The sequence below is a fragment of the Mchenga conophoros genome, linkage group LG2 (assembly GCF_057382185.1).
Source record: "Mchenga conophoros isolate Kocher_MC1m ecotype Shallow Benthic linkage group LG2, M_conophoros_male_GT1.1, whole genome shotgun sequence".
NCBI lineage: Eukaryota > Metazoa > Chordata > Actinopteri > Cichliformes > Cichlidae > Mchenga > Mchenga conophoros.
In genome coordinates, this window is record NC_140527.1 from 1,959,389 (window position 1) to 1,971,502 (window position 12,114).

General features: G+C 43.7%; 1 protein-coding gene across 1 annotated transcript; it reads left to right on the plus strand.

Annotated features, from left to right (window-relative positions):
* Positions 1-100: 100 nt before the first annotated feature.
* igbp1 (immunoglobulin (CD79A) binding protein 1) lies at positions 101-8,042 on the plus strand. The gene is made up of 3 exons (XM_085282593.1): positions 101-605; positions 2,178-2,510; positions 7,682-8,042. The coding sequence occupies exons 1-3, from the start codon at positions 129-131 to the stop codon at positions 7,952-7,954; spliced, it is 1,083 nt and encodes a 360-aa protein (XP_085138719.1). The 5' UTR covers positions 101-128; the 3' UTR covers positions 7,955-8,042.
* Positions 8,043-12,114: the final 4,072 nt, after the last annotated feature.

Consider the following 12,114-nt stretch of genomic DNA (forward strand, 5'->3'; position numbering starts at 1 on the left):
AGAGAGACTGTAGTATATTTTTATTTCGTAAGTCTTACGTGTTATTTTAACGTTTGCCTGCAGGAGGCGGTAATACTGAACTACACTAAAAACAGAAGAAGAAGAACGAACCCGGAAAATATTGCAAGATGGCGGAATCGGAGAACAGCAACAGTGTTAGACAGCCATTAAATGTGGACGCAGAACCGCTTAAATTATCAGAGTTGTTAGATCGTGGTTGGAAAATATTCGAGGAGGTCGACAGCACAAACGAGCCTCTTGGCTCAAACAGTATTCAGGTGAAAGTTAAGCGCGGGGTTCAAATGTTAGAGGAAGCCTCCCGGATGGTCGCTCAGCTCGACTTGTTTAGTCGCAACGAAGAGCTCGAGGAGATCGCCACGGCAGACCTGAAGTACCTGCTGCTGCCCGCTTTGTTAGGAGCTCTGACCATGAAGCAGACCACCCGGGACAAACGGTTGGAAATAGTCCAGACGGCCCGCGCTTACTTTATGGATTTTTTAAGGAGATGTGACGAGTATAAGGTGTCACCGTTTAAACTGCCAGACTCCACGGGTGAAAAAGCACGGCCTGACGGAGGGTCAGAAGATGGAAACGCTAAAGCTAATGTAAGTACCTAACTAAGAGCAAGTAAATAGCAAATGAGCTAACCCTCCGGCTGTGTTCATAAACACTACCCACTCAGCTTGGTCGTGGTCAGAACTGGTCAGCAGCAGATGGGTGGGTTTGTTTCTCACTAACATCCGTTCTTGTCATGAGCGTTTCCTGTATCCTCAGTGGGTTTTCGTGTAGAATTGAAAGTACACTCTGGGATAAATAATTGATTATTAAGCGTTTATTATTTTTGTGCTGGGATTCTGTTCATCTGGACGTTTTCAGTGGGAGAAACGTTTCGTCATCATCCAGGTGACGTCTTCAGTCTCAGCTGACTGCAGGTTTCAACCTTACATTTGCATAATGACCCACCGGAGTGGGTTTAGAAAAAAGTCCCGCTCAGTGTATCAGTTAGATCACATCATCCCAATTTCGAAATGCAAAAGCATTTTTAATCAAATAATTACAGCCTCGTTTAATTTAAGCACCACTGCAGCTGATTGTATATCAGTGATTAAGTTTCAGTGATTTTTATGCGTCGTTACTTTGTGTGAATCCGGGAACATCCTTCATTGGTAGCTTTCAGAGGACTGATCTCCACAGGACAAAGTGTGCTTCAGTCTATGATTGTGCCAACCAAAGCCAGTTTTCTTCTGAGGAGTTCTCTCCTCTCTGTGTGGAGTTTGCATGTTCTCCCCTGGTTTGTGTGGGTTCTCTCCGGGTACTCCAGCTGAACACTGGGTCAGGTGGCTACTTTGAAGAGTCAGAGGTTTAGGATATATTTTGGTCTATAAACTGATTCCATGATTGCTTTTTTTAACTCCAGGTGCTTATTTGTACCATGGTTTAATTTCAGAGTGCAATGAGACATCAAACTGCATCATTCTCAATAGAAAACTGCAAAATTGTGGTGTTTTCAAACTTTTGACCTGTAGTGTGTCTCCAGGTGGAAACCAGACGGACCAGATTGTTCTGTAAATATATTTATATTTTCACACATTTTTGACGTTTACAAGTTCTATTTGCATTTCAAGCCACACTGAACACTATGGTGAGAGAGGAGAAATGTTTCTTTGTTTTTAGTTTGTCTACAAAATTGACATTAAAGAAAAGCTGTTGGAGTGAAATCCTCGAGCTGCTGTTCACTTCATGTTAGCGACCAATGAGTTGTGAAGTAAACAACAATTGAACTGATTGGATCAGCCATAAACTGTGTTGTTGGTCTTTGATCTAAATCACTGGTACATCCCTAATCACCTGTGCCTTTGTTTCTGAATGAACTAACACAGCACATTGAACACCTTTACTTTGAACAAGCTGCAGTGTTCATATAACAACAGGTTCTTTCTGTTAACTGCACTGTTAATGAAGGCTGTAAGTCTGGGCTTATTTATGTCACATAAGTCAGTCACAGAAAAGTGTCCGATGGGAACATGTCACCAAGCTCCACAGATTTAAGTCACACAACCAGAAAGTGATGCTTTCTTTAGTTGTTTACATGAAAGCTTCTAAATAACAGAGTTCACCTGTGTGTGATTTGGAGGATGTGTCAATAATGAATCGGTGACGTGTGCTTTTTGTTTCAGTCTTTCCCCGGCCCGACCAACCTGGTTGCTATGGCAGCACAGAGACAAGCTAAAATTGAGCGGTACCGTCAGAAGAAGGAGCTTGAGGCCAAACTGTCTGATGTTCGGAGAGCTGTGGAGAGCGGACAAGCTGATGATGAAGTCACCAGAGATTTTTACCTCCTGAATGTCCGAAGATGGGTCGCTGTGTGTTTGGAGGACATAGAGAGCATTGACCAAGAGGTGGAGATACTCAAAAAGATGGATATGTTTAAGGAGAATGCTCCCAAGCAACCCACTCACCCACCCAGGCCCCCCATGAAACCCTTCATCCTCACCAAGGATGCTGTGCAGGTGAGCTGGTTTGTTGTTGTACAACTGATTAAGGTGCATGCAGTCACAAGGTTGCACGTGCAGCCTGGACTCTCTTAATCAGCCTTTATTGTAATTTGCTAAAGTGGTCTGCTCGTTAGTCATCTGTGAGGATGATGCGTCACACAGCTTCAGTGATGTTCAGGGTCTGGGGAGGCCAGTCCATGTCTCATACTGTTGTAACAGTGTCAGCGTGATACGGTTCTTTTTCCCAGTAATGACCCAACACGGATCAAAGCAAAGCTCCAACATGCACAAACATTTGACCTCACAACATGTAATGAATTGGCACAAATGTCTTTGATATGCTGCTTAGTGATGGTGTTCGTGAGAACGCCGTGAGAATCAATAAGTAATACTGATAATGGGATCACTGAATTCTTATCAGTTCCCGACTCCATGTGACTGTAATCCACTGTGACACGTCTCAGTCCATCTGCCCCCTGTTCATGTTTCATTGCTGCACTGACAACATTATTGATGAGCAATAAGAAATAACCAAGAGTTCAGAATGGTCATTTTTCATTGGCCTGTGGAACGTTATGTTCATGCAGTTTTATTAATATGATGCAGTGCTCCCTCGCTATAACGCGCTTCACCTGTGGCGGTCTCACTGTTTCACAGATTTTTTTTTTTGTGTGTGTGAAATTTCTTTTTCTTTTTGAAACGGCGTATTGTGTCCTGCGTCCTGATTGGCTACGTTCAGCTTGTCACATTTACATAAATCTTCGATCACTAGCAGCGTGACTCTGAACTGCTGGACTGTATGTTTGTACGTTTTCTCCCCAACAAACAACAGTGTCGATGAAACGTCGTCACCTGCGGGTTCCTTTGGTTTCATTCTGTAATGCTGGACTGATTTTGAACTTTCAGAGCCTGCCTGTCTGAGAAACGAGTATAAAGTGTGTAGTGAGGGCTTTACAGCCTTAAAGCATCTATAGTAATTGTAAAAGATAAAGTTGGCTACTTTGCGGATTTCACTTATCGCAGGTTATTTTTAGAACGTAACTCCCGCGATACGCGAGGCCGCTGTGTTTCATTTCACTAATGTTACAAATCCTTGGAGACAGGCTGGTAGACCTCAGCCTGCTCTGTGGAGGAATCACAGCAACAAGGTGGGACGGCTGCCACCAGCATTCAGCAAGCTACCGAATTTAAACATGGTATCAAACTACGATAACAGTTCATCTGTCTGTTTTATGTAGCATCTGAAGCTTTACTGTAAAAGTTTGAATTATGCCTTCTGTTTGGATCAGGCGTGTCAAACTCACGGCGCAGTTATGTCACAGGTCTGTCAGTATGTGGGACTGAATCTTCAGCCCTGCTGAGGATCCATGCAGGCATGGATGCTCTTTATTTTGATGGACACACCATGCAGCCAATTACACGCAGAGACTGGGATCATACCATTAGTGAAAGAAGGAAGGGGGGCATTGTGAAGACAGCAGGTGTAGTGGTGCAGGCCAGGTGGACAGAGAGACGGGGAGATGGATTTAAACGGTGACGGGATCAAGTGAAAATGCAAAATGAGCAGCACCTGGCTGCATTTCAGTGACGCTGCAAAGCTGAGTGCAGAATGTGTAAAATTAGGAGCTGAAATGATCCCGTTTTTATTTTTGAGCCATTTTTTCACTGCGGAGGACAAAAAGGTCTCAAACTTGTCCAGGCCTTAAACCTAACCTGTTCTCCCCAGTGGAAGTCAATCTATAAAGATGAGGCTGAATACAAACTTGTTACAGTTCAGTGTTGAACATTACATCAAACAGAAATGTGTGCATGTACTACACCGACTCAGTGTCGCAATGAGTCTCACAGGTTATTTATCATTCCTGTGGTGCTGATCACCACAAACAAGCAGAACGTTTCAGTGTTTCCTACTGATAAAAACCCTCCTTTATGGCCACTCACAGTACACAGAGTCATGACGCATTAGACCAGGGGTGGCCAACCCGCGGCTCTCGAGCCACATGCGGCTCTTTGCCTGGTTTCATGCGGCTCTTACGTTCATATCAAAGTTTGTGTTTTGATTTTTTTTATGTTGTTGTTTTAAAATGTGCGCGTTCGCTTCGCTTGAGTTCAATACGGTATTTTCATCAAATGCGCATGTGTGTGAGATGAAAATACCGCAAAGTTTCCCAGTAGGAGCAAGTTCGCCCTTAAAATGGCAGGAAAAAAATGCACAGCAAAAAGAAAATATGAAGATGAACACAGGACGTTTTTAACAGAGTGGGAGAGTTTATATTTTTTTGTTGAACGCAATGGTAAGCCATTCTGCCTTATATGTCAGACGTCATTAGCGCATTTCAAAGCTTCAAATCTTCAGCGCCACTTCAGCTCACTCCATGCTAACATCGACCAGGAATTTCCAAAAGGGACTGAACTTCGCAAGCACGAGTCGGCCACTTTGAAAAGTCAGGCAGAAAAGCAGATACAGTTTTTCCAAAAATTTACGAAGCGGTCAGAGACCTTAACACTCGCATCCTATCAGCTGGCTTGGAACATTGCACGGGCTAAAAAGCCATACGATGAAGGGGAGTTTGTTAAAAAATGCCTCAGTGACGTTGTTGAAATCTTGTCTCCTGAAAACGACAAATTAAAACGCGTGGTATCAGACGTCCAACTGTCCCGCCACACTGTTGAACACAGAATATCGGACATTAACACGGCTATTGAATCACAGTTGCACTCTGACCTTCAAGCATGTGAGTATTTTAGTGTCGCATTGGATGAGAGTTGTGATATACAAGCCAAGCCTCAGTGGGCAATATTTGCACGGTCTGTGTCAAACGATTGTGTGATCAAAGAAGAGCTCCTGGATATTGTGCCATTAAAAGACAGAACCCGTGGCATAGATCAAAATCATCAGAATCAGAATCAGAATACTTTATTGATCCCTGGGGGAAATTATTTTTTGTTACAGTGCTCCATTTTAAACCAACATTAAGACAAGACAGACAATACACTAACTAAGAATAGTACAATATATACATATATATACATACATACATACATAAGTCACTTATAAATAAATATTTGGAAAAGAAACATGTGTAGCTGTAGCAGCAAACAGTGTGTTAAGATGTGAAAGAAACCATGATGGCTACATTTGAAAAAGCAAATCTGCCCATAACGAAATGAACTGCAATAGCCACGGATGGAGCACCAGCCATGATGGGATCTGTGAACAGGCTTGTGGGGCTGTGCAAAGCTGACCGAACTATTCCTGACTTTTGGAATTTCCACTGCATCATCCACATGGAGCAACTCGTGTCTAAATCATTGAATTTAGATAACGTCATGAAGCCTGTGATGGAAATCGTCAACTATATCCGCACACATGCGCTTAACCACAGGCAATTCAAGAATCTCATCGCTGAGCTGGACCAAGGGCTTCCAGGTGACCTGCCGCTGCACTGCACTGTGAGGTGGCTGTCAAAAGGCCAGGTACTCTCTCGCTTCTTTGAGCTTTTGGATGCCGTGAAACTGTTTATGGAAAAGAAGGACAAGGACTATCCCGAGCTCTCGGACCTCAAGTGGATTATGGATCTGGCCTTTTTGGTCGACATGCTGTGTCACTTGGACAGACTGAACCTGACCCTGCAGGGTAAGTTAAAAATGCTGCCTGACCTGGTGCAAAGTGTGTTTGCGTTTGTCAACAAACTGAAGCTGTTCAAGACACATATTCAAAAGGGAGATTTAACGCATTTTCCCACTCTGCTAAAAGCCAGCGGGCAAGTCGCCAGCGCTGCCCTGAGTAAGCAAAGAGCCAGATATGCAACGCTGATTGAAAACTTGCACGAAAGCTTCGTGACCCGGTTCCATGATCTACAATTGAAAAGGCCACAGATTACGTTCCTCGTCGACCCATTTAATGCAGAGACCGGCTGTTTGAAAGTCCCGCTAGTCACAGATGAAGCTGCGGCTGAGTTGGAGATGATCGATCTTTGTGAAGAGGACCAATTGAAACCTGCTTTAAGGGAAGGGACCATTGAGTTCTGGAAAAGTGTGCCAATGGAAAAATACCCCAATGTCAAACGGGCTGCGCTTAAGATACTGTCAATGTTTGGGTCAACATACGTCTGCGAGTCTGTTTTCTACCCTAAAACATGTGAAATCAAAGCATCGATCTGTTCTGACTGACACACATGTGAAAGAATTGCTTCGAGTGACAACAACGGAATACAAGCCAGATTTAAAGAGGATTGTTCAAGGCAAGGAATGCCAGAAGTCCCACTAAACAACATGCATTATAAAGTATTTTTGTTTGTGGACTTGGTTGAACTGTGTGTGTGTGTGTGTGTGTGTGTGTGTGTGTGTGTGTGTGTGTGTGTGTGTGTGTGTGTGAGAGAGAGAGAGAGAGAGAGAGAGAGAGAGAGAGAGAGAGAGAGAGAGAGAGAGAGAGAGAGAGAGAGAGAGAGAGAGAGAGAGAGAGAGAGAGAGAGAGAGAGAGAGAGAGAGAGAGAGAGAGAGAGAGAGAGAGAGAGAGAGAGAGAGAGAGAACAGTAAAAAAAAAGTGGCTCTTGGTCTCTGACTGGTTGGCCACCCCTGCATTAGACGATTAAATGACATGGTTTTCTATAGAAAGTTATGTTTTTTTACAGCTGCAGTTAAAAAAAACAGAAATCTGGAATCGACCACGAAAAGCATAAAAGTGTTACTATCTGAAGTCGGCTGTGATATGTGGATCCACTGACTCATCACAGTGTCAGCAGACTGAACCGAAAACATTCAACCAAATACTGGAAATTTAATTTCAGTCTGCTTAAAAATAAGAATTATTGTCATAAATGTAGCTGCTAGTCCCAGAGCTCAGTGCCTCTGAACACTGACATTTACACTGGAAGCGGATGAAACATTGGTTGGGTTACAATTTTTAACAGAGCTCAACTGAATAGCTGGAAACGCTGATTAGCTGAAGTTTTCAGCAAGTGCTGTACTTGAAATCTGATGAGGGATCAAAAACGTAACAAATGTCACTCTGCTCTTTGTACTTGAACATCACGCCACTCAAAAACATAAAACTGAAGGTACATGTCTTCATTTAACAAGCTCATATCAGATCAGTTATTGTTTAAAAAATCTGAGTCACTTTGTTCCGATTTGCTTGAACGTGGATCGATGTCTTTAAATCCATGTGTTCACTTTGCACACAGGCTAAGGTGTTCGGGGCCGGTTATCCCAGTCTTCCTACCATGACAGTTGATGACTGGTATGAGCAGCACAAGAAACGCGGCGTCCTGCCTGACCAGGGTGTACCCAGGAAGCCCACTGCGGAGGATCACGGGGATCCGAGCGAGACGGACGAAGAAGAAAAAGAGAAGAAGGTTGAAAACGATGACGACGAATCTCTGCTAAAGGCCAGAAACTGGGATGACTGGAAAGACACTCACCGCAGAGGTTATGGGAACCGCCAGAATATGGGCTAGCTCATGTGTTCAACCGGGCTTGTCTCTCGCTTCATTTCTATACTAAATGAAGAAAAACACCACCGCATCAATAAATATGTACATTCAATACTTTGTCTGCAGGTTAGTTGGTCTGGAGATGAACACTACTGCTGATTAACTCATGTTACAACCGTTCTGTTGATTGGATCACATTCTCCTATGTACCGTCGTGGTTTCCATTTACAATAAAAAATAATAATAATTCGGCTGGAAGCTTGAAACCATCGTGCTTATCCCTGTTGTTATGTCATGGGGAGTGTGACTCCTCGTTTCCCCGAGGCTTAGGAATGACCTATCAAACAGCTCTGAAAGAGTTCGTGATCTCTGACACTTCACTGTCTCTGGTCTTCCTGTGACCTGGAATGTCTCCGTGCATCAGCTGCTCAGTTCCCACAGCTGCGTACTGGAAGCGTTTTGCTCACACACTGATTTGAAGATGATGGCTGGTCTCTGTTTGATTTTATATATAAAGACAGCAATAACAACCTTGTCCTACAACATCACGACATATTACACTGGTTCAAATCTGTTTAACAAAAGCTATGTCCATGCTTACTGCTCCCACGGGAAAAATAATAATAATGATAAATGGCCTGCATTTGTATAGCACTTTACTCAGTCCCTAAGGACCCCAAAGCTCTTTACACTACATTCAGTCATTCACACACTGGTGATGGTAAGCTACATTGTAGCCACAGCTGCCCTGGGGCGCACTGACATTATTTATAAAGCACACTTAAAAACCAAGGGTATGCCAAGGTGCTTAATGAGTAACAGAATAGGAGGAGGATAATAGAAATAGGACCAAAGTAAGTAGGTATGCAAACAGGTAGCTGTCACTGATACATAGGAAAGCAACAGATACAGAACAAACAAGGAATTAAATGAGCATAAAAGTGCATGATATAAAATCATAAGTGAAGTGTTAACTAGAGGGAAAGGCAAGATTGGATAAGTGGGTTTTTAGTCGTGATTTAAACGGTGCTACAGATGCGCGGATATCAAGAGGACCGGGGCAGCCAGAGCAAACGGTCACCCCGAGACTTCGGCCGACATCTGGGTTGGTCAGTAAAAAACAGGTCGCAGCCAGGTGGGGCTGACGACACTCACTGATATCCTCCATGTGCGTTTTTTGCGGTTGGTGTTGATACAGCGGCAAGGAGAAAAACAGCAGCAGCGGTCTTAATGAAGCGACCGCTGCTGCCCGTTTCTGGGTTATACGAGCATTTTCAAACAATCTGAAGTCCACCGGATGTTCGGATCGTTTTCTCTCTTACATAAATGGCTGTGCACGAATCGCCTGACGCACAGATCACGTGAGTCTCCCAGACTCCCACAAACGTAAGCCAGCATCTCCCTCTGTGTCTCTGGGCTGTACTGGAATCTCATCACCATGGCGGTAAAGACACGACTGCACACGCGGCACAGCTGCGGTGTCCGGGGCGCAGTGCGCAGATACAGAAACCGAGATGTGCACGAGATGTGTCGCGCGACACTGCAACCATAGCGGGGCTATATCAGTGCCATTTCTTAAATGTGTAAAATCTGTAACATAATGTTTGGAGTTTAGTCTGTTACTGTTGCTATTTTTACCATTTCTTCTTGGAGCAACTGTAACCCACATTATTTCCTTAGGGATTAATAAAGTATTCTGATTCTGATTGTTTCAGGATGACCTGCCATCATCCAATCACACATCTGCTTACCTGCATCTGTTGCTCGTTTCTCCTCGTCTTCTTTTCTCTTTTTTCTAAACTGAGCACCTGATGGCTTTGAACTTTTCTTGTCCATCTTGGTTTTAATTTTGCACTCCAGTATGAACAATCATCCCCCAACTCGAGGATCACCACAACATGATCTAACAGACCTACACCTTAGTTCACAGATTCACTTTGTTTATTCCTGGGATTTCACACAACCCAGGATTCAAATCATGAATACATAATGGGCTTGGATTTACAACATTATGAATGAAATGTGCTCTACTTGGAAGCAGCAGGTCTTCCTCCCCTTTCGACGGGTTGTGTGTGAGACTTTAAATCATCAAATAAATATAAATTTTAAATTGTTATTGATCCTTTACCCCGAGTCCTAAAGTGTATATTTATTTTCTTACTCTTCTTATATATACTGTTGGTTTACTTGCACTGCTGTAACTGGAGCCTCGTCGTCTCGTCTCTCTATATCCTGGACTGCATGTAGCGGAGATGACAATAAAGTTTACTTTGACTTCAGCAGCGAGCATGCGCACCGAGGGCTCTCGCGCTCACTTTTCGGGTATAGAATTTCGAAAAAGACATCGGTGCAAATTATAAGTCTGTATTATAATGTCTGGTGTTTTCGTGTTTGTATTTATTTTCTTTTATTTTGCGAGTTGGTTATTAGACGCTGCCCCAGCCGGTCAGAGACTCCCCCGCCGCCCCGCCCTCTCCTCCCTGAGCCGCAAGCAGCAGGCGCACCTCGCAAACGGAGGGCGCCCTTACTCCCAGCAAATGGGCGATAGAAAACCGATCGGTGCCTGTGACATCCCCGCTATGCGCTGGCATGACGTCGGGCAGCATGAGTGCGAGTAAATGGGCGTAATGCCGCCCCCCACCACAATGCCGCCGCGGGCAAGCGCCCGTGTCGCCCTTATCAAAAACCGCTGCTGACATAATGTGGATCCGAAGGTCCACAATTGGCCTACCTGGGGTTGAAAGTCTCGATAAATGCAGAGCGTTTCGGCGGGTACACCGGCTTCCGCGAGTGTGCCGCTTATTTTGAGCGATGAAAAGATAATAAAATATAATTTTATTTTTATATTTCAATATCACAATAATCTTCCAATTTAGAACTACAAGTTAAAAAAGAACTAACATAAATAAATTACACTTCAGCTAAATACTTTAATTTATTTCCCCAAACCACGCGGAGCCGCAGCTTGCTGACCCCTGATCTAACGTAGGTGTTTTTGTTCAGTTATCCGTGAGACCGGGCAGCACGGTGGCGCAGTGATTAGCTCTCTTGTCTCACAGCAACGTGCTGAGTTCAACTGCACCACCTGATCGGGCCTGTGGGGGGTTTGCATGTTCGCCCCGTGTTTGCGTGGGTTCTCCCGCTTCCTCTCACAGTTTAAGGTCCATATGCAGTTAGTTAGCGGTGTTAGGTTAATCTAAATTGCCCATAGGTGTGAATGTGAATGGTTGTCTGTGTCGGGCTGGTGACCTGTCCAGGGTGTAAACCACGCCCCCTTTGCTTGACGCACAGATGTGTAAAATAACTAATCGTCGGTGATGAGCAGATGAAGCCTCATAAAGCCTTGAAGCTTTCCATTCAGTTGCTTCAAACAAAGGCTCATTTCTCGAGCTTCATGTGCGCACAAAGCCCCCTGCTGGTCAAAGTCTTTATTGTCGTTTAAATTGTCCGTGATTGCCTCTTGCAACAGTGTAGGCATGGAATAGAAATACAAACACCTTAATTTGATTTTGTGTGGTGAATTCATTCATCTAATGTGTTTTTGATGAACATGTGGATAATGGAAATAAAGCCCTATCAGTGTTAGAATGCATGGCAATAGGATTTCAGTCAATGTTTGATTAAATGTAATAATGAAATGTTAAAACTGTTCCAGTGGTTTCAAAAGACAGTGACTGTGCGTATGAGTACTGGGGTGATGGTAACTTTAGTCATTTTATTAAGAAATAAATATTTTTCTCGCCGTGCTTGGACTCAGTTGATTGATGTTTTTAGAAATAACCTTTCTGGCTCTGGAGAAAACCCTTGCACATGGTGCCAGGAGGCAGGGTTAAACAGGTTAGTTGTACTGCTACACTTGAGAAGGTTCCTCCACCTAACAAATCCCACTTTAAGCCTCGGTGCCACCGCTGCCAAAACATTCACAGCATAATCAGTTGTGCAATCTAATAAAACAGCAAGCAGAGCAGGTGCAGGCTCAGCCAGCATTTTCATATTTTCATCTCTGGGGATTTCTGGATGTGATATATTTAACCAGTTGTTGTGCCAACAGCACCTTCAGTTTTCATTAGTATTTGACTCCTCCCATAGATATTTATTTGTTTGTATTGTATTTGTATTTTTTGTATTTCCTTCTGATATCTGTACCTGAGCTGAGGTAACGCAAAAATTTCCCCGTCGTGGGA

Coding starts and splice junctions, on each gene's coding strand:
- igbp1 (XM_085282593.1), top strand. CDS start 129: ATGGCGGAATCGGAGAACAGCAACAGTGTTAGACAGCCATTAAATGTG. Junction 606..2,177: donor ATGGAAACGCTAAAGCTAAT/GTAAGTACCTAA, acceptor TTTTTGTTTCAG/TCTTTCCCCGGCCCGACCAA. Junction 2,511..7,681: donor TCACCAAGGATGCTGTGCAG/GTGAGCTGGTTT, acceptor CTTTGCACACAG/GCTAAGGTGTTCGGGGCCGG.